The 26323-nt window shown below is 55.5% G+C and overlaps 1 protein-coding gene across 2 annotated transcripts in view; it reads left to right on the plus strand.

Moving 5' to 3' along the window:
- Nucleotides 1-22576, plus strand: part of LIPE (lipase E, hormone sensitive type) — a 31705-nt gene extending 9129 nt beyond the window's left edge. For both annotated transcript variants that reach the window (XM_038767227.1, XM_038767228.1), the window contains exons 2-10: nt 8670-9205; nt 11425-11515; nt 11748-11893; nt 12137-12322; nt 12477-12771; nt 13470-13697; nt 13802-13978; nt 16828-17225; nt 21659-22576. In XM_038767227.1, the coding sequence (XP_038623155.1) occupies nt 8670-9205; nt 11425-11515; nt 11748-11893; nt 12137-12322; nt 12477-12771; nt 13470-13697; nt 13802-13978; nt 16828-17225; nt 21659-21976 (2375 nt within the window). In that variant the 3' untranslated portion in view covers nt 21977-22576. The remainder of the gene's footprint in view (nt 1-8669; nt 9206-11424; nt 11516-11747; nt 11894-12136; nt 12323-12476; nt 12772-13469; nt 13698-13801; nt 13979-16827; nt 17226-21658) is intronic.
- The last annotated feature ends 3747 nt before the right edge of the window (nt 22577-26323 follow it).

Below are 26323 nucleotides of genomic sequence, written 5' to 3' on the forward strand. Positions count from 1 at the left end.
GGAGAAGTTAAGTGGCACCGCCGATTGTCAGCTGTGTGACTTTGGGCAAGTCACTTAACTTCTCTGTGCCTCAGTTCCCTCATCTGTAAAACGGGGATGAAGACTGTGAGCCCCCAGTGGGACAACCTGATCACCTTGTATCCCCCCAGCGCTTAGAACAGTGCTTTGCACATAGTAAGCGCTTAATAAATGCCATTATTATTATCATAATAATATATAATATATTATAATATTATATATTATTATAATATATTATTGTTATTATTATTAAGTGACTTTCCCAAAGTCACACAGCTGACAATTGGCAGAGCCGTGATTTGAACCCATGACCTCTGACTCCAAAGCCCGGGCTCTTTCCACTGAGCCACGCTGCTTCTCCCACTACTGTGGGTCAAGCACTGGGGTTGATACAAGGTAATCAGGTTGGACAGAGCCCCTGTCCCGTGGAGCTCACAGACTTAATCCCCATTTTACAGATAATGATAATGATAATAATAATGGTATTCGTTAAGCGCTTAGTATTCATTCATTCAGTCGTATTTATTGAGCGCTTACTGTGTGCAGAGCACTGTACTAAGCGCTTGGGAAGTACAAGTTGGCAACATAAAGAGACGGTCCCTACCCAACAGCGGGCTCACAGTCTAGAAGGGGGAGACAGACAACAAAACAAAGCATGTTAAAATAAAATAAATAGAATAAATATGTACAAGTAAAATAGAGTAATAAATATGTACAAACATATATACAGGTGCTCATCTTGCATCTGTTGTGTAAAGCACTCTTCTAAACGCTGGGGGGGATGCAAAGTGGTTGTCCCAAGTGGGGCTCACAATCTTAATCCCCATTTTACAGATGAGGGAACTGAAAAAGAGAAGTTAAGCGACTTGCCCAAGGTCACACAGCAGACAAGCGTGGCGGAGCAGGAAATAGAACCCATGTCCTCTTGACTCCCAAGCCTGTCAGTGGAGAAGAGCCCGGGCTTTGGAGTCAGAGGTCATGGGTTCGAATCCCAGCTCCGCCACATGTCTGCTGTGTGACCTTGGGCAAGTCACGTAACTTCTCGGAGCCTCAGTTCCCTCATCTGTAAAATGGGGATGAGGACTGTGAGCCCCACGTGGGACAACCTGATCACCTTGTATCCACCCCCAGCGCTTAGAACAGTGCTCTGCACATAGTAAGCGCTTAACAAATGCCATCATTATTATTATTATTCATTCAATCGTATTTATTGAGCGCTTACTGTGTGCAGAGCACTGTACTAAGCGCTTGGGAAGTCCAAATTGGCAACATATAGGGACGGTCCCTACCCAACAGTGGGCTCACAGTCTAGAAGAGCTTCTTTTAGACTGTGAGCCCACTGTTGGGTAGGGACTGTCTCTATGTGTTGCCAACTTGGACTTCCCAAGCGCTTAGTACAGTGCTCTGCACACAGTAAGCGCTCAATAAATACGACTGATTGATTGAGAGCGCTGTTGCCACTAGGACCGGCTGCTTTTCCAGATCCGTCCTAACCTGAGCTGGGAACCCCCGCAACATACACCCTACACTCACTCCCCCGAGAGTTTCTTCTCCGTGGACTGAAATCAGGCAGCAGGGCAGTTCCCCCCAGACCGTGGCTCAGTGGAAAGAGCCCGGGCTTTGGAGTCAGAGGTCATGGGTTCAAATCCCGGCTCCGCCAATTGTCAGCTGTGTGACTTCGGGCAAGTCACTTCACTTCTCTGGGCCTCATCTGTAAAATGGGGATTACCTCCTTCCATCTTACCTCCTTCCCTTCCCCACAGCACCTGTATATATGGTTGTACATATTTATTACTCTATTTATTTATTTTACTTGTACATATCTATCCTATTTATTTTATTTTGTTGGTATGTTTGGTTTTGTTCTCTGTCTCCCCCGTTTAGACTGTGAGCCCACTGTTGGGTAGGGACTGTCTCTATGTGTTGCCAATTTGTACTTCCCAAGCGCTTAGTACAGTGCTCTGCACTTAGCGCTCAATCAATCAATCAATCAATCGTATTTATTGAGCGCTTACTATGTGCAAAGCACTGTACTAAGCGCTTGGGAAGTACAAATTGGCAACACATAGAGACAGTCCCTACCCAACAGTGGGCACACAGTCTAAAAGGGGAAGACAGAGAACAAAACCAAACATACCAACAAAATAAAATAAATAGGATAGATAGGTACAAGTAAAATAAATAAATAAATAGAGTAATAAATATGTACAACCATATATACATATATATACAGGTGCTGTGGGGAAGGGAAGGAGGTAAGATGGGGGGAATAAATACGCTCAATAAATACGATTGATGATGATGATGATGATTAAGACTGTGAGCCCCACGGGGGACAACCTGATCACCTTGTAACCTCCCCGGCGCTTAGAACAGTGCTTTGCACGTAGTAAGCGCTTAATAAATGCCGTTATTATTATTATTATTATTATCCAACTCACTTCCCGGCAGCCGAAACCCACCCAGAGGGAGGAGCAGGGGGCCGTGGCCTGGGGTCTGGTGAGGTGGTGTGAGGGGCTGGGCCAGCTCTAAGCCCCTGGCCTTCCCCGCCCCCAGGGAGCAGGCAGGAATATTCATTCCTTCATTCAATCGTATTTATTGAGCGCTTACTGTGTGCAGAGCACTGTAGTAAGCGCTTGGGAAAGTCCAAGTTGGCAACATCTAGAGACGGTCCCTACCCGACAGCGGGCTCACAGTCTAGAAGGGGGAGACAGATGACAGAACCTATTAACAAAATAAAATAGAATAAATATGTACAAATAAAATAGAGTAATAAATACGTACAATCATATACATATATACAGGTGGTGTGGGGAGGGGAAGGAGGTAAGGTGGGGGGGATGAGGAGGGGGAGAGGAAGGACGGGGCTCAGTCTGGGAAGGCCTCCTGGAGGAGGTGAGCTCTCAGTAGGCCCAGTGGGAAGAGCCCGGGCTTTGGAGTCAGGGGTCACGGGTTCAAATTCCGGCTCTGCCGATTGTCAGCTGTGTGACTTTGGGCAAGTCACTTCACCTCTCTGGGCCTCAGTTCCCTCGTCTGCAAAATGGGGATTAAGACTGTGAGCCCCCCTCGTGGGACAACCTGATCTTGTAACCTCCCCAGCGCTTAGAGCGCTACTTTGCACATAGTAACCATTTAATAAATGCCAACATTATTATTATTACTATTATTGTTATTATTCCCAGTTGTCCCTGAATACGGATACTGCTTCCAAGCTGCACAGTTTGGTGGCACAAAGTCCCAGGTTGTGTCCCACGCTCAGCTGGGCCCCGGCAGCGACTTTGGGACGCAATAATAATAATATTTACAGTACTTCTAAGCGCTTACTATGTGCCAAACGCTGTTCTAAACACTAGGGTGAATACAATTTAATCAGGTAGGGACCGTCTCTCTATAATAATAATAATAATAATAATGACGGCATTTGTTAAGCGCTTACTATGTGCCAAGCACTGTTCTAAGCGCTGGGGGGGGATACAAGGAGATCAGGTTGTCCCACGTGGGGCTCACAGTCTTAATCCCCATTTTACAGATGAGGGAACTGGGGCTCAGAGAAGTTAAGTGACTGGCCCAAGGTCACACAGCTGACATGTGGCGGAGCGGGGATTCGAACCCATGACCTTTGACTCCAAAGCCTGGCCTCTTTCCCTTGAGCCACGCTGCTTCTATATGTTGCCAACTTGGACTTCCCAAGCGCTTAGTACAGTGCTCTGCACACAGTAAGCGCTCAATAAATACGATTGAATGAATGAATGAATGAATGAATGAATGAATGAAGGTTGGACAAAGTCCCTGTCCCACGTAATAATAATAATGGTGGTATTTGTTAAGCACTTACTATGTGCAGTGTTCTAAGTGCTGGGGAAGTTACATGGTGATCAGGTTGTCCCACGGGGGGCTCACAGTTTTAATCCCCATTTTACAGATGAGGTAACTGAGGCACAGAGAAGTTAAGTGACTTGCCCAAAGTCACACAGCTGACAAGTGGCTGAGCCGGGATTTGAACCCATGACCTCTGGCTCCAAAGCCCGGGCTCTTTCCACTGAGCTACGCTGCTTCTCCTCTGGGGCTCACACTCTTAGTTCCCATTTTACAGATGAGGGAACTGAGGCCCAGAGAAGTGAAATGACTCTCCCAAGGTCACACAGCAGACACATGGTGGAGCTGGGATTACAACTCAGGTGCTTCTGACTCCCAAGCCTGGGCTCTCCCCCTTCTATCATCATCAATCATATTTATTGAGCACTTACTATGTGCAGAGCACTGTACTAAGCGCTTGGGAAGTACAAATTGGCAACGTATAGAGACAGTCCCTACCCAACAGTGGGCTCACAGTCTAAAAGGGGGAGACAGAGAACAAAACCAAACATACTAACAAAATAAAATAAATAGAATAGATATGTACAAATAAAATAAATAAATAAATAAATAAATAGAGTAAAAAATATGTACAAACATATATACATATATACAGGTGCTGTGGGGAAGGGAAGGAGGTAAGATGGGGGGGATGGAGAGGGGGACGAGGGGGCACGTTCTAGACTGTGAGCCCACTGTTGGGTGGGGACTGTCTCTATATGTTGCCAAATTATACTTCCCAAGTGCTTAGTACAGTGCTCTGCACACAGTAAGCGCTCAATAAATACGATTGAATGAATGAATGAATGAATGAGAAGCAGAGTGGCCAATTCATTCCATTCATTCGGTCGTATTTTTTGACCACTTACTGTGTGCAGAATACTGTACTAAGCGCTTAGGAGAGAACGATACAACAGTAAACACACTCCCTGCCAACAATAAGCTTACAGTCTAGAGGAGTTTTCAGTCTAGAGACGTAGTGGACAGAGCGCAGAGCTGGGTTCTCATCCCAGCTCCGCCACGTGTCTGCTGTGTGACCTTGGGTGAGTCATTTTACTTCTCTGGGCCTCAGTTAACTCACCTGTAAAACGGGGATGAAGACTGTGAGCCCAATCAATCAATCAATCAATCAATCGTATTTATTGAGCGCTTACTATGTGCAGAGCACTGTACTAAGCGCTTGGGAAGTACAAATTGGCAACACATAGAGACAGTCCCTACCCAACAGTGGGCTCACAGTCTAAAAGGGGGAGACAGAGAACAGAACCAAACATACCAACAAAATAAAATAAATAGGATAGAAATGTACAAGTAAAATAAATAAATAAATAAATAAATAGAGTAATAAATATGTACAACCATACATACATATATACAGGTGCTGTGGGGAAGGGAAGGAGGTAAGATGGGGGGATGGAGAGGGGGACGAGGGGGAGAGGAAGGAAGGGGCTCAGTCTGGGAAGGCCTCCTGGAGGAGGTGAGCTCTCAGCAGGGCCTTGAAGGGAGGAAGAGAGCTAGCTTGGCGGAGGGGCAGAGGGAGGGCATTCCAGGCCCCGGGGGATGACGTGGGCCGGGGGTCGGCGGCGGGACAGGCGAGAGCGAGGTACAGTGTGGGACAGGGACTGGGTCCAACCCGATTACCTTGTATCTACCCCAGCGCTTAGTACAGCGTCTGGCACATAGTAAGTGCTTAACTGTACCACAGTTGTTGCTATTACAAGAACCGAGTGCCCCGGGGCCCCTGCCCTTCTTGGAACCTCCGCGCGTGTCTGACTCAGTGCCCGCTCCAGCCCCTAAGGCCTCCACCTCTGATCCAGTCGGGCCTACCCCAGCAGAAACTCTGAGCCTCTGGCCCAGTCCCTGCCCCTCGCTTCCCCACCCCGAGCTCCCCTACTCCGCCCCAGCCAGGGCTCTACCTTTGCCCCAGTCCCTGATCCCTGCCCTCTGCTTGAGCCCCAATCAATCAATCAATCAATCAATCCTATTTATTGAGCGCATACTATGTGCAGAGCACTGTACTAAGCGCTTGGGAAGTACAAATTGGCAACACATAGAGACAGTCCCTACCCAACAGTGGGCTCACAGTCTAAAAGGGGGAGACAGAGAACAGAACCAAACATACCAACAAAATAAATAGGATAGAAATGTACAAGCAAAATAAATAAATAAATAAATAGAGTAATAAATATGTACAACCATATATACATATATACAGGCCCCACCACCCTGTGACCCACTCGCCGGGCACCTCCCTCCTTCCCGGCCCTTTTCAGTCCCAGGGGGCCTGGAATGCCCCCAATCCCTCTGCCCATCCGCCAAGCTAGCTCTCTTCCTCCCTTCAAGGCCCTGCTGAGAGCTCACCTCCTCCAGGAGGCCTTCCCAGACTGAGCCCCTTCCTTCCTCTCCCCCTCGTCCCCCTCTCCATCCCCCCATCTTACCTCCTTCCCTTCCCCACAGCACCTGTATATATGTATATATGTTTGTACATATTTATTATTTTACTTGTACATATCTATTCTATTTATTTTATTTTGTTAGTATGTTTGGTTTTGTTCTCTGTCTCCCCCTTTTAGACTGTGAGCCCACTGTCGGGTAGGGACTGTCTCTAGATGTTGCCAATTTGTACTTCCCAAGCGCTTAGTACAGTGCTCTGCACATAGTAAGCGCTCAATAAATACGATTGATGATGATGATGATGATGAGGGGTCCTCCAGGCCCCAAACACCCTGTTTCTCCTTGCCCTGGCCGGACAATTCCCGGCCCCCTCGCCCCCAACGTGGTGCCGCCTGGCCATCCCCCCCCCCTCCTCCGCCGCCTCCCTCGCCGCCGTCCATCTGTCCCCTTCCATCCGCTCTGCCCATCCCCTCCTGGCCCCACTGTCGGACATTTAATCCGCTTTGGTTCTTCAGCGAGGGAGGGCACGGTTGGGCCAGATGGAGCTGTCACCGGCCCCTCCCCATCATTCTCCGCAAGTCCCCCGCCGCCGTCCCGCCTCTGGAGCTGTGGGCTGGGGCCCCATGCCAGGCGGGCGAGGGCAGAGGGGCAGGGATTAGCCCAGAGCTCCTTTTGCTCCACTGACCTACTCCTTCCCCGCATTCCTGGCCTGGTCCCCTCACTGCCCACACGTGGCACGGATCTGGGTGAAGAGTGAGCTGGGGGGCTGGGGGGCGGCGGGCAGCGACAGCTGATGGGACAGGGTCTGGGTGAGAGGGGAGGAGGTGGATTGAGAGGGACTGAGGCAAAGGGGGAGCAGGATGCCTGGGTCCTGGGAAGGAGGGAGACTGTCCCTGGGTTGTTGACAACCTCCAGGCCAGGCCGGCCCTCACACGTGCTGCCTGCCCGCATGCCCCTCTTGCCTGCTCTGCCCTTGAAAACTCCCGGGGTGGTGGTGGGGGGAAGGAAATAGCCCCTCCTCACGGGGTGGAGCCGGCCCTCCCTCCACATAATAACCCAGCGAAGGAGGGGATTATCCCAACCCTGGTCCTCAGATGTCCTGGCCAGAGCGGCCGGGGGAGAACCGGGGCGGAATGGGTGAGTGAGTGACCGAGCGGGTCGTGGGGTGTCTGACAGCTAAGGGGGCCGACACCGGGGGTGCCCCCTTCTACCCTCAGGAGGAAGCAGGGCCTGGGCCTGGAGGGGTTGGAAGGGGAGGAAGGGAGTCCTGACAGAGGAGAGGGGATGGGGAGTCGGGGGAGAGCCCAGGCCTGGAGATCAGCCTCGCTGTGGGCAGGGAATGTGTCTGTTATAGTTACATCATACTTTCCCAAGTGCTTAGTACAGTACTCTGCACATAGCAAGTGCTCAATAAATACTAATGAAGGATTGACAGGGGCCTGCAGGGTCCTGGAGGGAAAGGTGACGGCTAGAGCCCAGGGAAGGGAAAGTGGCAGGGAAGAGAGAGGGGAAAGCTGCAGGTTGGTGGTGGCAAAAAGATATGGGGTGCAGGAGAACAGCAGGCGACAGGAAGGAACATGAGGGGGCTAAGACTTAACAATAATAATTATTATTATTATGGTATTTGTTAAGCACTTACTATGTGCCAAGCACTGGTTTTTTACAGTATTTGTTAAGTGCTTACTGTGTGCCAAGCACTGGAGTAGGTACAGGGCAATCAGTTTGTCCCATCTGGGGCTCACAGTTTTAATCCCCATTTTCCAGATGAGGTAACTGAGCCACAGAGAAGAGAAGTGGCTTGCCCAAGGTCACACAGCAGACAAGTGGCGGAACCGGGATTAGACCCCACGTCCTCCGACTCCCAAGCCACTAAGCCAAGCTGCTTCTCTAGGGTTCAGGAGAGTGGTGGGGAATAGAGGAGGGTGGGGGGAATTGGGGAACAGGAGAGTGGCAGGGAATGGAGGCAGGAAAGCTGGGGGCATTGGGAGGGAAGACCTGGGGTAGAGGAGAGGAGTGGGGAAGAGAGGAGGGGAAGCTGGGAATTGGGGGACACCTGGGATCCAGGAGAACCGCAGGGAATGGAAGAGGGAAAGAACAGAAGTGTGCAGGGGATGGATAAGGGGAAACTGGGGACTGGGGGAGGCCTGGGGTGCAGGAGAGAAGCAGAGAACAGAGAAGGGAAAGCCGGGGGCTCGGTGGGGTGTTAGGGAGATTTGGGATGCAGGAGAGCAACAGGGAACAGGAGGGAAGGCCGGGGGCTGGCGGGGTGTGGGGGAGATGTGGGGTGCAGGAGAGCAGCAGGGAACGGAGGGGGGAAAGCTAGTGGTGGGGGGGGCGGGGGAGCGGGAGGGCAGAGGAAACGGGGTATTTCAGCCCCCCACCCCTCCGGCCATTGTGCGCAGCCTCCCGCCGGGCCTCCAGCATGGACCTGCGGACCACCACCAAGTCGCTGGTGAAGCTTTGCGAGGACAACGCCGCCTTCTTCGCCAGCCAGGGCCCCGGCGAGACGGCCCGGAGGCTGACCCAGGTGTTCGCCGGGGTACGCGAGCAGGCCCAGGAGCTGGAGCCGGCCCTGATCCGCCTGATGGACGTGGCCCCCCACTTCGACCTGGACCGGCAGACCCAGGCCAACGGCTACCGCAGCCTGGTGCACACGGCCCGCTGCTGCCTGGCCCACCTGCTGCACAAGTCGCACTACGTGGCCACCAGCTGCCGCAGCATCTTCTTCCGGGCGGGCCACAACCTGGCCGAACTGGAGGCCTACTTGGCGGCCCTCACCCAGCTGCGGGCCCTGGCCTACTTCGCCCACCGGCTCCTGGCCACCAACCGGCCCGGCCGCCTCTTCTTCGAGGGCGACGGGGGGCTGAGTGCCGAATTCCTGCGGGAATACGCCACCCTGCACAAGGGCTGCTTCTACGGGCGCTGCCTCGGCTTCCAGGTGAAGCTTGGGGGCCACCGCCGGGGCCCTGGGGAGAGGGCGTGCCGACTCGGCCCTCTTGCCCACTTTCCCAAACCCACTTCCCCTGCTCCTCCCTCCAGCCTCACCTCATCTCTGCATCATCCTGCCCCTTCCCTCCCGGCCTCCTGTGCCCCTTCTCTCCTCCCTAATAATGACGGTATTTGTTAAGCGCTCACTATGTGCCAAGCGCTGTTGTAAGCACTGGGGTAGATACAAGGTGATCAGGTTGTCCCACGTGGGGCTCACGGTCTTCATCCCCGTTTTACAGGTGAGGTAACTGAGGCCCAGAGAAGTTATGACTTGCCCAAAGTCACACAGCTGACAAGTGGCGGAGCCGGAATTAGAACCCGCGACCTCTGTCTCCCGAGCCCGGGCTCTTTCCACTGAGCCACGCTGCTCCCGTCTCCCATTCCCTATGTCATCTCAGTCCTCCCCCTCCTCTGCCCCTACTCCATAATAATAATAATAATCGTGCTATCTACTGAGCGCTTACCATGTGCCAAGCACTGTTCTAAGCGCTGGTTTCCATAAAAGGTTGTCCCTGTCCCACGTGGGGCTCACAGTCTTCATCCCCGTTTTACAGAGGAGGTCACTGAGGCCCAGAGAAGTGAAGTGATTTGCCCAAGGTCACAGAGCAGACAAGTGGCAGAGCCAGGATTAGAACCCATGTCCTCTGATTCTCAGGCCCACACTCTTGCCACTAGGCCATGCTCCTTCCTCGTGGAGTCAGAGGTCATGGGTTCGAATCCCAGTTCCACCACGTGTCCGCTGTGTGACCTTGGGCAAGTCACTTAACTTCTCGGAGCCTCAGATGCCTCATCTGTAAAATGGGGGTGAAGCCTGTGAGCCCCACGCGGGACAACCTGATCACCTTGTATCCCCCCAGCGCTTAGAACAGCGCTTTGCACATAGTAAGAACTTAACAAATGCCATCATTATCATTATTATAATTATTATTCCCCTAGTCCCCAGCCCCTCCTTCCATCCGTCCCTTGTCCGGCTCCACCACTGTATCCCCCGCACCCTTCCCACCCCGCCTCTCTATCAAACCCTGATCCATCTTCCCCCACGCCCCGGGGGGCAGCTGCCCCGTCCCCTGGACATGGGCACCCTCCTCGAGGGAGGTCTGCCACCGGTTCCATTTCCTGCCTTTTCCTCGTTCCCCCCGACCCCGGCCGTGACCTTGGAGCGTCAGGGACTCCTCCAGCCTTGAGCAGCTGCGATGACAAGGACTCCTGGCCCTGAGCCCGGCCTCCTTCCTGCTCCTGCCAGCCGGCACCCTCCCCCCTCCCCTGCCCTGCTCCACCGTGAACCCTGCCACCGAGCCCTCGCCTTCCAGGCCAGGAGCCAGGGAGCCCCTCTTCCCCCTCCCCAAAGAGCTCCCGGTGTCGCCATGAGGAAGGGGGAAATGGTTGTCAACCCAGCCCATCCCCAGGGAGCCATGTTCTCTCCCTTGTCCTATTGCCTGTCCGTCTGGCTCACTGATGGGCTGGTTGGATGGATGTCCAGTTGGCTGCCTAGAGTGGCTCGTTGACAATATCCCGTTGGAAGGATTCATTCATTCAATCAATCGTATGTATTGAGCGCTTACTGTGTGCAGAGCACCGTACTAAGCGCTTGGGAAGTACCAGATAACATCTTAAGGGCTCCAGGCTCGATGAGACAGAACTAAGGGACTTCCAGGGTTTTGCTGGAGACTCTCTCTATTCCCTTTGCTCTCCCTGGCTGGCCAGATGGATGTATGCCTATACGGATGGATTCAGTCAGTCGTATTGATTGAGCACTTACTGTGCGCAGAGCACCGTACTGGAAGGATGTCTGGTTGGCTGGGGGCATGAATGGATGGCTGGAGCTGGGCTGACTGGGGAACAGGAAAGTGGCAAGGAATGGAGGCAGGAAAGCTGGGGGCATTGGGAGGGAAGACGGGGTGGAAGATGTCTAACTGGTTGGCTGGGTGGATGGATGGATGGATGTCTCCCCCTTTTAGACTGTGAGCCCACTGTTGGGTAGGGACTGTCTCTATATGTTGCCAATTTGTACTTCCCAAGCGCTTAGTACAGTGCTCTGCACATAGTAAGCGCTCAATAAATACGATTGATGATGATGATGATGATGGATGGAGGTTGGCTGGATGTCTGACTCTCTGAGTCTCCCAGTCACTAACTCTGCGCCTCGGTTCCCCCTGCCCCCGTCCACAGTTCACTCCCGCCATCCGGCCCTTCCTGCAGACCATCTCCATCGGGCTGGTGTCCTTCGGGGAGCACTACAAGCGCAATGAGTCTGGCATCGGTGAGTGTGGGTCGTCGCCCCCCTCCCCCCTTTCCCGCCCACCCCCTTGGCCTGCGTCTCCTCTGCTCTCTCACCGCTGTCTCCCCTCTTGTCCCCTCCCTCCCTTCCCCTCTCCCTCCCGCAAGCTGCCAGAGGGACTCACCCTCCACCCACGGTAAGTCCCGGGGTGGGGGGCGGGGCTGGCTCCCCAGAGCCCCCCGTGACCCCCCGGGACCTCCCGCTCCGCCCCTAGGCGTGGCGGCCAGCTCCCTGTTCACCACTGGCCGCTTTGCCCTTGACCCTGAACTCCGCGGGGCCGAGTTCGAGCGCATCACCCAGAATCTGGATGTGCAATTCTGGAAGGCCTTCTGGAACGTGACCGAGATCGAGGTGCTGTCGGTGAGTAGTGGGGGCGAGGACGGGACCGCTTCCACCGGGAGATGGGGCTGGGAGATGGAGGGAGAAGGGCCACGGACTAGTCCGTGGGGTAACCGGGGGGGGAGGAAGTACTGGGGACATGGAGGGTGGTAGAGGAGGGGAGGGCAGAGCTTGGTTGCCAGCAGGATCCAGTGCAGGCGGCCGGAGGGGCCGCCCAACTCCGCCGAGTGGTCCTCATCACCAATTCCCCCACCCCACCCCCAGTCTCTGGCCAACATGACTTCGGCCACGGTGCGGGTGAGCCGGGCACTCAGCCTGCCCCCCGACGCCTTTGAGATGCCCCTGGCCGCCGACCCGCAGCTGAGTGTCACCATCACTCCCCCCGTGGCCCACAGCGGCCCCGGCCCGGTCCTCGTGCGCCTCATCTCCTACGACCTGCGTGAGGGACAGGTAAGGAGAGCCGAGAGATGGGGTGGCCGTCCCGGGCCCGGCCCCCCTCGCCCCTTCCCCTGTCCCGGGCTTCCTGGGCCGCACACTGGTCAGGGGGTGAGGCGGGGGGAGGGCTGGACCCAGGGGTCACCCTCCTGCTTTTTGCCGCCCCCAGGACAGCAAGGAGCTGAACAGCCTGGGGCGGAGCGAGGGATCCCGGAGCCTGGAGCTGCGGCCCCGCGCCCGCTTCGCTCCCCGCTCTCGCTCGCTGGTGATACACATCCACGGGGGCGGTTTTGTCGCCCAGACCTCCAAGTCCCACGAGCCGTACCTCAAGGGCTGGGCCCAGGAGCTGGGCGCCCCCATCCTCTCCATCGACTACTCCCTGGCACCCGAGGCCCCCTTCCCCCGGGCCCTGGAGGAGTGCTTCTTCGCCTACTGCTGGGCCCTCAAGCACTGCCACATCCTCGGTGAGGGGGCTGTTCTTTAACCTCTCGAACTCACCTCCGTCCACCCACTTCCTAGCCTCACCCCGACTGCCGAACTCCTGTTCTCACCCCTGACCTGACCTCTGATCCTCTACCTCCTGGTCTCACCTCTGCCCATCCACTTCCTGGTCTCACTTTTGGCCTCCCGTCTCCTGGCCTCACTTCTGACCCCCGACCTCCGGCCCACCCTGATAACCAGGCCTCACCCGGACCCCCAGCCTCACCTCTGACCCCCCCCCCCCACCCACCCACCCGCTGGCCTCCGACGAGCACCTCTCACATCCTGCTTCCCATCGTCAGCTGCGTGACTTTGGGCAAGTCACTTAACTTCTCTGGGCCTGTTACCTCATCTGGAAAATGGGGACTAAGACCGTGAGCCCCACCTGGGACAACCTGATCACCTTATATCCCCCCAGCGCTTAGAACAGTGCTTTGCACATAGTAAGCGCTTAATAAGTGCCATTATCATCATCATCACCAGAAACACCCCTGCCTTCCCTCCGCCACTCCTGAAAGCAGCCATAACGGGATTTAGCAGTAACAGAATGTACTGAACGGCCACTGTGGGCAATGCGCTGTGCCAAGCGCTTGGGCGGGGCCGGGGAGCTGGGCATGGGGATGGGCCAGGTGGTGACCACTGCACTCTCCTCCTCTTCCCCGCCCCGGCCCCGGGTGCGCAGGCTCGACAGGGGAGCGGGTGTGCCTGGCGGGAGACAGCGCCGGGGGGAACCTGTGCTTCACCGTCTGCCTGCGGGCAGCCGCCTACGGCGTGCGACTGCCCGACGGCATCATGGCCGCCTACCCTGCCACCCTGCTGCAGGCCTCGGCCTCACCCTCCCGCCTTCTCAGCCTCATGGACCCCCTGCTACCCCTCAGCGTCCTGTCCAAGTGCCTCAGCGCCTACGCCGGTGAGGGCCTGGCAGACTGGAGAGGGTGGGGGGGCAGCGGGCTGGCTGGGAAGCGGGGGGCGACGGCGCGGGACATCCGTGAACCCCCCGGCCCCCGTGCGCAGGTGCGGAGCCCGAGGAGGAATCGGACCCGGGGCAAGAGGCGCTGGGGGTGATGGGACTAGTCAAGAGGGACACGGCCCTGCTCCTCCGGGACCTGCGGCTCGGGGCCTCGGCCTGGCTCCAAACCTTCCTGGAGCTGGGGGGCCGGGCTGAGAGCCAGGGCCCCCCTGCTGCGGCTGGTGAGATGCCCCCCCTCCCCTGCTTTTCCTCCCCAGCCCATAGCCGGGTAGCCCCGTCCCTTCGTTGAGGGGTGTCTGGGCATGAGACCACATTCTGGGATCAAGGGTCCTGGCCCCCCTCCTCCGTCAGCCCTGAATGGAGCAGGGGGGGCTGGTGGGGCAGGAGAGTCGCCCACGGGAGACGGGACAGCACGCCCACCTCCCTCCGTGTCCCCCAAGCCTGGGGAGGGGGAGGGTCCCTGTCCCGGGAAGATGGGGAAGGGGTCACGTCTCCGGGCACGGTGCTGCAGGGGCGTCCCTCGCACCCTGCAAGCTGCTGGGGGGAGGGAGGGTCTCCGGGTTCGATAATAATAATAATATAATGATGATGGCATTTGTTAAGCGCTTACTATGTGCCAAGCACTGTTCTAAGCGCTGGTGGGGGGATACAAGTCAGGTTGTCCCACGTGGGGCTCCCAGTCTTCATCCCCGTTTTACAGATGAGGTCACCGAGGCTCAGAGAATAATAATAATAATAATGGCATTTGTTAAGCGCTTACTATGTGCGAAGCACTGTTCTAAGATACAAGGTGATCAGGTTGTTCCACGTGGGGCTCCCAGTCTTCATCCCCATTTTCCAGATAAGGTCACCGAGGCTCAGAGAACAATAATAATAATAGTAATAATAATAACAGCATTTGTTAAGCGCTTACCACGTGCGAAGCACCATTCTAAGTGCTGGGGGGATACAAGGTGATCAGGTTGTCCCACGAAGGATTTCCCAGTCTTCATCCCCATTTTCCAGATGAGGTCACTGAAGCCCAGAGAAGTGAAGTGACTCGCCCAAGGTCACACAGCAGACATGTGGCGGGGCCGGGATTGGCACCCGTGACCTCTGACCCCCCAGCCCGGCCTCTTCATTCATTCATTCCTTCACTCATTTAATCGTATTTATTGAGCGCTTACTGTGTGCAGAGCACTGTACTAAGCGCTTGGGAAGTCCAAGTTGGCAACATATAGAGACGGTCCCTACCCAACAGAGGGCTCACAGTCTGATCCCCTTGTATCCTCCCCAGCGCTTAGAACAGTGCTTTGCATATAGTAAGCACTTAACAAATCAATTACTGTATTTTACTTGTACATATTTATTCTATTTATTTTATTTGGTTTATATGTTTTGTTTTGTTGTCTGTGTCCCCCTTCTAGACTGTGAGCCCGCTGTTGGGTAGGGACCGTCTCTAGATGTTGCCAACTTGGACTTCCCAAGCGCTTAGTCCAGTGCTCTGCACACAGTAAGCGCTCAATAAATACGATTGAATGAATGAATGAATGAACAAATTTATTACTGTATTTTACTTGTACATATTTATTCTATTTATTTGGCTTCTATGTTTGGTTTTGTTGTCTGTGTCCCCCTTCTAGACTGTGAGCCCGCTGTCGGGTGGGGACCGTCTCTAGATGTTGCCAACTTGGACTTCCCAAGCGCTTAGTCCAGTGCTCTGCACACAGTAAGCGCTCAATAAATACACCTGAATGAACGAATGAATGTTTTGTGGTCCGACTCTCCCTTCTAGACTGTGAGCCCGCTGTCGGGTGGGGACCGTCTCTAGATGTTGCCGACTTGGACTTCCCAAGCGCTTAGTGCTCTGCACACAGTAAGCGCTCAGTAAATACGATTGAATGAATGAAGGAAGGAATGAATGAACAAATTTATTACTCTATTTTACTTGTACATATTTATTCTATTTATTTGGCTTCTATGTTTTGTTTTGTCGTCCGTCTCCCCCTTCTAGCCTGTGAGCCCGCTGTCAGGTCGGGACCGTCTCTAGATGTTGCCAACTTGGACTTCCCAAGCGCTTAGTGCTCTGCGCACAGTAAGCGCTCAATAAATACGACTGAATGAATGAATGAAGGAATGTTTTGTTTTGTGGTCCGTCTACCCCTTCTAGCCTGTGAGCCTGCTGTCGGGTAGGGACCGTCTCTAGATGTTGCCAACTTGGACTTCCCAAGCGCTTAGTCCAGTGCTCTGCACACAGTAAGCGCTCAATAAATACACCTGAATGAATGAATGGATGAATGTTTTGTTTTGTGGTCCGACTCTCCCTTCTAGACTGTGAGCCCGCTGTTGGGTGGGGACCGTCTCTAGATGTTGCCAACTTGGACTTCCCAAGCGCTTAGTGCTCCGCGCACAGTAAGCGCTCAATAAATACGATTGAATGAATGAATGAACATATCTATTACTCTATTTATTTTACTTGTACATATTTATTCCATTTATTTGGCTTCTATGTTTTGTTTTGTCATCCGTCTCCCCCTTCTAGACTGTGAGCCCGCTGTCGGGTAGGGACCATCTCTAGATGTTGCCAACTTGGACTTCCCAAGCGCTTAGTCCGGTGCTCTGCACACAGTAAGCGCTCAATAAATACGATTGAATGAAGGAATGAATGAATGAATGTTTTGTGGTCCGTCTCCCCCTTCTAGCCTGTGAGCCCGCTGTCGGGTAGGGACCGTCTCTAGATGTTGCCAACTTGGACTTCCCAAACGCTTAGTCCAGTGCTCTGCACACAGTAAGCGCTCAATAAATACGATTAAATGAATGAATGAACAAATTTATTACTCTATTTTACTTGTACATGTTTATTCTATTTATTTGGCTTCTATGTTTTGTTTTGTTGCCTGTCTCCCCCTTCTAGCCTGTGAGCCCGCTGTCGGGTGGGGACCGGCTCTAGATGTTGCCGACTTGGACTTCCCAAGCGCTTAGTGCTCCGCGCACAGTAAGCGCTCAATAAATACGATTGAATGAATGAATGAATAAGAAAGGAGGCGGGGTCTCCGGGTGTGACGGCCCCCCCCTCTCTCCCTGCCGACAGACTCCCTGAGGCGCAGCGTGTCGGAAGCGGCCCTGCGGGAGCCTCGCGGCCCGGACCCCCGCGACTCGCACAAGAGCCTGACGTGCCAGGACCTCAGCCTGCTCGGCGACCCCGGGCCCCCGCCCCCGCCCCGCCACGACGTCAGCTTCTTCCTCAGCCAGCCGCCCGAGGACCCGCCTGAGGACCCGCCCGCCGCCGAGGAGGAGGAGGAGGAGGAGGCGGCCCCCCCGCCCGGCGGAGCGGGGCTCACCTTCCCCCCGGGCTTCGAGCCCCGCCGCTCGGACCAGGGCGAGGCCCGGCTGGCCCTGCAGACCTCCCCCATCGTCAAGAACCCCTTCATGTCCCCGCTGCTGGCGCCCGACGGCATGCTCAAGGGGCTGCCGCCCGTCCACATCGTGGTGAGGCGAAGGCCAACGGAGGGCGGGGCCGGGCGGGGCGCGAGGCATGACGGGATCTGGGGGCGGGGCCTGGACGCCGGCAGGGGGCGGGGCCTGACGGGGCGTCGGGGGCGGGGCCTGGGCGTGATGGGGCGGGGGTGTCAGGGGGCTTCGGGGGCGGGGCCTAGAGCTTGACGGGGGCGGGGTCTGACGGGGCGTCGGGGGCGGGGCCCTGACGTGACATGAGCGGGGCCTGGGGTGACTTCGGGGGGCGGGGCCTGGTGTAGGGCTGGGGCGGGGCCAAGTGCAGGGCGGGGCCTGGGCGTGGAAGGGGGCGGGGCCTGACGCGACTTCGTGGGCGGGGCCGAGTGTATGGCGGGGCAGGGGGCCGGGTCTGACGCGAATCCGGGGGCGTGGCCTAGTGCAGGGCGGGGCCTGACGTGCTTCGGGGGGAAGGGCCTAGTGGAAGGTGGGGCTTGGGCGTGACATGGGGCGTGGCCTGGCGTGACTTCGGGGGCGGGGTCTAGCGCAGGGCGGGGGCGGGGCCTGACGTGACGTCGGGGGCGGGGCCTTGGCATGACAGGGGGAGGGGCCTAGTGTAAGGAGGGAGGGGCCCAGTGTAAGGTGGTGGCCTGGGCGTGACCGGGGGCGGGGCCTGGGCGTGATTCCGAGAGCGGAATCACTTCCCAAGCGCTTAGTCCAGGGCTCAGCACACAGTAAGCGCTCAACAAATACGATTGAATGACTGAATGAGCGCCGGCAAGGGGCGGGACCGAAAGGCCCGTGGGCAGGGGGCGGGACCTGACGGCGGGGCCGGGTGCAAACGGGGGGGCGGAGCCTGGGCGTGAAGGAAGGCGGGGCCGGGTGCAAATGGGGGGGCGGATCATGGACTGAAGGAGGGCGGGGGCGGAGCCTGGACGTGAAGGAGGGCGGGGCTGGGTGCAAAACGGGGGGCGGAGCCTGGACGTGAAGGAGGGCGAGCCGGGTGCAAAACGGGGGGCGGAGCCTGGGCGTGAAGGAGGGCGGGGCCGGGTGCAAAGCGGGGGGCGGAGCCTGGGCGTTAGCCCAGGAGCGCCGGCAGGGGGCGGGGCCTGGTGTGAGCCGAGGCGCGAGCCGGGGAATCCCTGGAGGTTTGGCGGGAAGCGGCCCCGCCCCTCCCCCCTCTGCCTCAGCCTCCCGGAGCCCCGCCCCCTCCACCGCCCTGTGGGGACACCCTTCCTTGTCATTCAGTCAGTCATTCAGCACTTTCATTCATTCATTCAATCGTATTTTTTTGGTATTTGTTCATTCCTTCATTCAATCGTATTTATTGAGCGCTTACTGTGTGCAGAGCACCGTACTAAGCGCTTGGGAAGTCCAAGCTGGGAACATCTAGAGACGGTCCCTACCCAACAGTAGGCTCACAGTCTGGAAGGGGGAGACGGACAACAAAACAAAACATCTAAGCTAAATAAATAGAATAAATATGTACAAGTAAAATAGAGTAATAAATTTGTTCATTCATTCATTCAGTCGTATTTATTGAGCGCTTACTGTGTGCAGAGCACTGTATTAAGCGCTTGGGAAGTCCAAGTTGGCAACATCTAGAGACGGTCCCTACCCAACAGCGGGCTCACAGTCTAGAAGGGGGAGACAGACAACAAAACATACGAGCCAAATAAAATAAATAGAATAAATATGTACAAGTGAAATAGAGTAATAAATTTGTTAAGTGCTTACTATATGCAAAGCACTGTTCTAAGCGCTGGGGAGGGTACAAGGGGAGCAGGTTGCCCCATGTGGGGCTCGCAATCTTAATCCCCATTTTTACAGATGAGGGAACTGAGGCCCAGAGAAGTGAAGTGACTTGCCCCAAATCACACAGCTGACAAGCGGCGGAGCCAGGATCTGAACCCATGACCTCTGACCCCCGAGCCCGTGCTCTTTCCACTGAGCTACTGAGCGCTTACTGTGTGCAGAGCACTGGACTAAGCGCTTGGGAAGTCCAATTCGGCAACATGTAGAGACGGTCGCTACCCAACAACGCTACCCTTTCAGACTGTGAGCCCACTGTTGGGTAGGGACCGTCTCTATATGTTGCCAACTTGCACTTCCCAAGCGCTTAGTACAGTGCTCTGCACACAGTAAGTGCTCAATAAATACGAATGAATGAATGAATGCCTACTGTGTGCACAGCACTGTACTAAGCGCTTGGGAAACTGCAGCACAACAATAGAAACGGTGGCATTCCCTGCCCACAACGAGATGACGGTCTAGAGGGGGGGCAGGCAGACATCAATACAAATAAATAAAATGATAGATAATAGAAGCACTGAGGGGCTGGGAAAGAGGGGAAGAGCAAAGGGAGTGACACAGAAGGGAGTGGGAGAGATGAGGAAAAGAGGGGATTAGTCACGGAAGGCTTCTCGGAGGAGATGGGCCTTCAATAATAATAATAATAATGGCATTTGTTAAGCGCTTACTATGTGCGAAGCACTGTTCTAAGCACTGGGGGGGATACAAGGTGATCAGGTTGTCCCACATGGGGCTCACAGTCTTAATCCCCATTTTACAGATAAGGGAACTGAGGCTCAGAGAAGTTAAGTGACTTGCCCAAGGTCACACAGCTGACAAGTGGTGGAGCCCGGATTCGAACCCATGACCTCTGGCTCCCAAGCCCACGCTCTTTCCACCGAGCCACGCTAAGGGTTTGAAGGGGGGGCTGTGGGACACCCCCCGGCATTCATCCCCACCCTTCCCTCATCCTGATCAGGGTCTCAGTGGGCAACTCATCAGGAGATAGAAACTGGGCCCAGTAGTCAGAGGACCTGGGTTCTAATTCCCCCTCCACCCCTGGTCAGCTGTGTGACGTTGGGAGAGTCACTTCACTTCTCTATGCCTCTGTTACCTCATCTGGAAAGTAGGGATTAATAATAATAATAATAATGGCATTTATTAAGTGCTTACTATTGCAAAGCACTGTTCTAAGCGCTGGGGAGGTTCCAAGGTGATCAGGTTGTCCCACGGAGAGGGCTCAGTCTTCATCCCCATTTTACTGATGAGGGAACTGAGGCACAGAGAAGCGAAGTGGGACAGGGACTGTGTCCAACCTGACTACCTTGCATTTACCCCAGCGCTTAGAACAGCGTTTGGCACACAGTAAGCGCTTAACAAGTACCATAATTATTATTTCACTTCTCTATGCCTCAGTGACCTCATCTGTAAAGTAGGGATTAAGAGTGTGAGCTCCATGTAGGACAGGGACTGTGTCCAGCCTGGTGAGCTTGTATCTAACCCATCAACTGGAACAATGCCTGGCACATAGTAAGCGCTTAACAAATAAATAAATAAAAATTCGCACCTGTGGCCTCCTCAGCTGAGGGAGCCTTCTTGTTGCATCTTCCAGGAGTGATTGTGCAGTCAGCCTCCGGATGAGCCCGGCACCTCTTCGACTTCCCCAGGGGGTCGGCAGGACCCCCCCATTGTGGAATGTCTTGGCTCAATTTCAGGGTAAAAAACTCCTCAGCAAAATCAATAAGTCCAGCCTGGGAGCTGGGGAGAAAGAGAGAGAGAGAAAAAGTGTTTGTGTGTGTGTAGAGTAAGCTCTTAACAAATACTATATATTAATAATTGTGAGCCCCACATGGGACAGGGACTATGTCCAACCTGATTATCTTGTATCTACCCCAGTGCTTAGAGCAGTGCCTGGCACATAGTAAGTGCTTAACACATACTGTTATAATAATAATAATTGTAGCTTAATGAATATTGTATGTGTTTGCTATGTATAGTATTCATTCAGTGCTTACTATGTGCCAGGCACTGTACTAAGTGTTGGGTTAGATATCAGGCTGGACAGAGTCCATGTCCCACATGGGGCTGGCGGTCTCCACCCCCATTTTGCAGAAGAGGTAACTGAGGCCCAGAGAAGTGAAGTGACTTGCCCAAGGTCACACAACAGATAAGTGGCAGAGTCGGAATTAGAACCCATGGCCAGGAAAGGAGGGTTTAGTCAGGGAAGGCCTCTTGGAGGAGATGGGCCTTCAGTTGGAGAGAAGCAGCGTGGCTCAGTGGGAAGGGCGCGGGCTTTGGAGTCAGAGGTCATGGGTTCAAATCCCGGCTCCGCCAACTGTCAGCTGTGTGACTTTGGGCAAGTCACCTTAACTTCTCCGTGCCCCAGTTCCCTCATCTGTAAAATGGGGATGAAGACTGTGAGCTCCCCGTGGGACAACCTGATCACCTTGTAACTTCCCCAGCGCTTAGAACAGTGCTTTGCACACAGTAAGTGCTTAACGAACACCATCATAAGGCCTTGAAGAGCGGGGAGAATTACCGTCTTGTGAGATGATTCCTCGCCCGGTGTCTCCCGCCGCTTCCCCATCCCGATCTTCGCCTCTGCCTCGGTCCCCGTCCGGTCGCGGCCGCCGCACGGCGTGTCCGGCTCTGACTCTGGTCCTTTCCCTCCCCCGGCCCAGGCCTGCGCGCTGGACCCGATGCTGGACGACTCGGTGATGTTCGCGCGGCGGCTGCGGGCCGTGGGCCGCCCGGTGACGCTGCAGGTGGTGGAGGACCTGCCCCACGGCTTCCTGAGCCTGGCCGCCCTGTGCCGCGAGACCCGCCAGGCCACCGCGCTCTGCGTCGACCGCATCCGCCAAATCCTCACCGTCCCCGACGCCCCGCTGAAGCACCTCAAGCTGGAGCGCAGCCGCCCCGACGCCCGCCAGGCCCAGAGCCCCAGGTCCTCGGTTACACCCCAACCGTCCTCCGCCAAGCCCCACACCCCACCCGGTTGAGCCCCCTGCCCGCCGGGGCCGGGGGAGGGAGGGCGGGCGGCCAAGCCCTGAACTAAAGGCCTCTGGTTCTATCTGTGCTGTGGATTCTGGTGATGCTCTAGGAGGGAGGGCGGCCAAGCCCTGAACTAAAGGCCTCTGGTTCTATTTGCACTGTGGATTCTGGTGATGCCCTAGGGGGACACGGACAAACCCTCCCTCCCCTCCACCCCCAGGCTCCCCAAATCCCCTGAGCTGAAGCACAAGGGCCTGGGTGGGGGGCCCACTCCCACTCCCCTAGGGAGTGTGGGGGGGCCCTGCCCTAGCCCCCACCCCCAGTTCCCCTCTACCGCCAGCCTCAACAACTCCCTAAAGGGCGTAGGGCCCAGGGGGAGGACATTCCCACCCTCTGGGCCCCTGTCGACTGGGCCTGACCCCCAAGATGCTCCTGTCGCCCCGCTGTAACGTGGGGAGGGGAGCCCCATCCTCCCAGCCCAGCCCTGCCTTGGGAGTCTCCATCCCTTCTGCCTGCTGCTGCTGCTGCTGCGGGGCCCGGGGCCCCTGTGTAAATAAAAGTATTTAAGAAGCCCCCACCCGAAAGGACGCCCACCTTTAGTCCGGCCAAATCCCGCCCGCCTGCCCCCGAGGGGTGCGGGTGGCGGAGGGGCCGCCAGGGGGCAGCACCAGGTAGGGCCGGGGGAGGTAGAGGGAGCGGGCCTCAGGGGGGCGGGGCTACGGGACTGAGGGGCGGGGCTAAGGGATGGGGCGGGGCTTTTGATTGAGTGGGCGGGGCTGTGGGGCCTGGTGGGCGGGGCTTAGGGAGTGAGGGGAGGGCTAAGGGCTGTGGGGATGAGCTAAGGGCTGAGTGGGCGGGGCTAAGGGCGGTGGGGAGGAGCTTAGAGGGTGATGGGCGGGGCTAAGGGCTGTGGGGAGGAGCTAAGCACCGAGTGGGCGGGGCTAATGTCTGAGTGGCGGGTCTGCTGACTGAGTGGGCGGGGCTAAAGGGCGGAGCTAGGGCTGAGGGGAGGGCATGAGGGAGTGATGGGTGGGCTAATCAATCAATCGATCGTATTTATTGAGCGCTTACTGTGTGCAGAGCACTGTACTAAGCACTTGGGAAGTACAAGGTTATGTGAGGGCGGGGCTACGGATTGTGGGGGGGCCTAACGCCTAATGGGCGGGGCTAAGGCTTGAAGGAGCGGGGATGTGGATTGTATGGGGGGGTCTGAGGCCTAAAGGGCGGGGCTAAGGGCTGTGGTGCAGAGTTTAGGGAGTGAGGGGGCGGGGCTAAGGGATGTTTGTTGGGGAGGAGCTAAGGATTTAGTGGGCGGGGCTAAGGGCTGTGGGCGGGGCTGCTGTATGAGGGCGTGGTTGAGTTGTGGGCGTGGCTTAGGGGGTGAGGGGTGGGCTAAGGGCTGTGGAATGGGGCTAAGGGCTGATGGCTGAGGGAGGGATGGGGCTAATAATAATAATAATAATAATAATGGCATTTGTTAAGCACTTACTATGTGCAGAGCACTGTTCTAAGCGCTGGTGGGGATACAAGGTGATCAGGTTGTCCCACGTGGGGCTCACAATCTTAATCCCCATTTTACAGATGAGGTAACTGAGGCTCAGAGAAGTTAAGTGACTTGCCCAAGGTCACACAGCAGACATGTGGCAGAGTCGGGATTCGAACCCATGACCTCTGATTCCAAAGCCCGGGCTCTTTCTACGGAGCCACGCTGTCTAAGGGGCGGGGCTGTGGACTGGGTGGGCGGGGCTAAGGCCTGAGGGGCGGGGCTGCTGACTGAGTGGGCGGGGCTAGGGCGGAGGGGCGGGGCTGAGGGAGTGATGGACGGGCTGCGGTATGTGGGGGGCGGGGCTAAGGGCGGGGGGGCGGGGCTGCTGACTGGGGGGGCGGGGCTAAGGACTGGGGAGGGGCTACGGTGTGATGGGCGGGGCTAGTGCCTGAGGGGCGGGGCTTACATTGCCAACTTGTACTTCCCAAGCGCTTAGTACAGTGCTCTGCACACAGTAAGCACTCAGTAAACACGATTGAGTGAATAGTGCCTGAGGGGCAGGGCTGCAGGCTGGGGGGGGGGGGGCCTAAGGCCTGAGGGGGCGGGGCTAAGGGCTGAGGGGGCGGGGCTAAGGGCTGAGGGGGACTCTTGTAATAATAATGATAGCATTTATTAAGCGCTTACTATTCGTTCATTCAGTCAGTCAGTCGTATTTATTGTGCACTTACTGTATGCAGAGCACTGGACTAAGCGCTTGGGAAGTCCAAGTTGGCAACATCTAGAGACGGTCCCTACCCAACAGTGGGCTCACAGTCTAGAAGGGGGAGACAGAGAACAAAACAAAACAAAATAAATAGAATAAATATGTACAAATAAAATAAATAAATGGAGTAATAAATACGTACAAACATATATACATATATACAGGTGCTGTGGGGAGGGGAAGGAGGTAAGGTGGGGGGGGATGGGGAGGGGGAGAGGAAGGAGGGGGCTCAGTCTGAGAAGGCCTCCAATGTGCCAAGCACTGTTCTAAGTGCTGAGGAGGTTACAAGGTGATCAGGTTGTCCCCCAGGAGGGCTCACGGTCTTCATCCCCATTTTACAGATGAGGGAACTGAGGCCCAGAGAAGTGAAGTGACTTGCCCAAAGTCACACAGCTGACAGCGCTGTTGTAAGCGCTGGGGAGGTTACAAGATGATCAGGTTGTCCCCGGGGTGCTCACAGTCTTAATCCCCATTTTCCAGATGAGGTAACTGAGGCCCAGAGAAGTTAAGTGACTTGCCCAATGTCACCCAGCTGACAAGTGGCAGACCTAGGATTTGAACCCATGACCTCTGACTCCATAGCCCGGGCTCTTTCCACTGAGCCACGCTGCTTCTCCGTAAAACAGAGTTGGCAGACCTGTTCCCTGCCCACAAAGAGCTTACAGTCTAGAAGGGGGATGGACATTATTGTAAATAAATCATTTTTAATATGTAATTTAAAGATATGTGCATAATCACTATGGGGTTGAGGGTGGGATGAATAGCAAATACCCAAAGGTCACAGTTCCTAATGCGGATTGGGACCATCTCTATGTGTTGCCAACTTGTACTTCTCAAGCGCTTAGTACAGTGCTCTGCACACAGTAAGCGCTCAATAAATACGATTGAATGAATGAATGCGGGCCTTGAAGGGCCGGGGCCCGGAGCCACGGTTTATGGGGCTGCTGTCAGCGGGAGGGGAGGGGAGGGGACCGAGGCCACCACCACCGGGCCGCGTGGACTCAGAGCCCCCGGGGGTCTAATCCCGGCCCCTCCCTTTGGCCGCCGAGTGACCTTGGCCTAGTCACTTCACTGGGCCTCAGTTCCCTCATCTGCCCATCTGCCCTACCTGTCTCCCCCTTCTAATAATACTACTAATAATGATGGCATTTATTAAGCGCTTACTATGTGCAAAGCACTGTTCTAAGCGCTGGGGAGGTTACAAGGTAATCAGGTTGTCCCACGGGGGGGGGCTCACAGTTTTAATCCCCATTTTACAGAGGAGGGAACTGAGGCCCAGAAAATCAATCAATCAATCAATCAATTGTATTTATTGAGCGCTTACTGTGTGCAGAGCACTGAACTAAGCGCTTGGGAAGTACAAATTGGCAACATATAGAGACAGTCCCTACCCAACAGTGGGCTCACATTCTAGAGAAGTGAAGTGACTTGCTCTAAGTCACACAGCTGACAGTTGGCGGAGCTGGGATTTGAACCTATGACCTCTGACTCCAAAGCCCGTGCTCTTTCCACTGAGCCACGCTGCTTCACATAGTAAGCGCTTAATAAATGTCACTATTATTATTATTAGAAGGGGGAGACAGACCCGTTGTTGGGTAGGGACTGTTTCTATCTGTTGCCAAATTGTACTTTCCAAGCGCTTAGTCCAGTGCTCAGCACACAGTAAGCGCTCAGTAAATACGATTGAATGAATGATTGAGTGTGTTTGTACGGGGGTGGACTGCCCGGGTTGCCCCTTCGGGCAGAGCAGCCCCCGGTCAATCAATCAATAAAATTGATTAAATAAAATTGAGGTCCTCCTCTGAAACTCGGGGATGGGGATGGGGGGGTCTACTGGTAGCCGGTCCTGTCCTTTATCTACCTCCTGGGTTGGGTGGAGGCTAGGCCCGGCGGGCTCTCGGTGAAAATAGTCATTAGCCAGGCCGGAGTACAGACCATTACTCCAGTTGGGCCGATAAGGGGTTGACTCAGAGAGGATGGCTGGAGACAAGGGACCAGCAGCGAGACGGCTGCCCCTAGCCTCCCCTCCCCATGACTCCGCATCCTCAGCAGCTTCTTCCCTCCTGAAACCCACCGTTGGGTAGGGACCGTCTCTATATGTTGCCA

Source organism: Tachyglossus aculeatus, chromosome 26 (assembly GCF_015852505.1).
Source record: "Tachyglossus aculeatus isolate mTacAcu1 chromosome 26, mTacAcu1.pri, whole genome shotgun sequence".
Taxonomy (NCBI): Eukaryota; Metazoa; Chordata; class Mammalia; order Monotremata; family Tachyglossidae; genus Tachyglossus; species Tachyglossus aculeatus.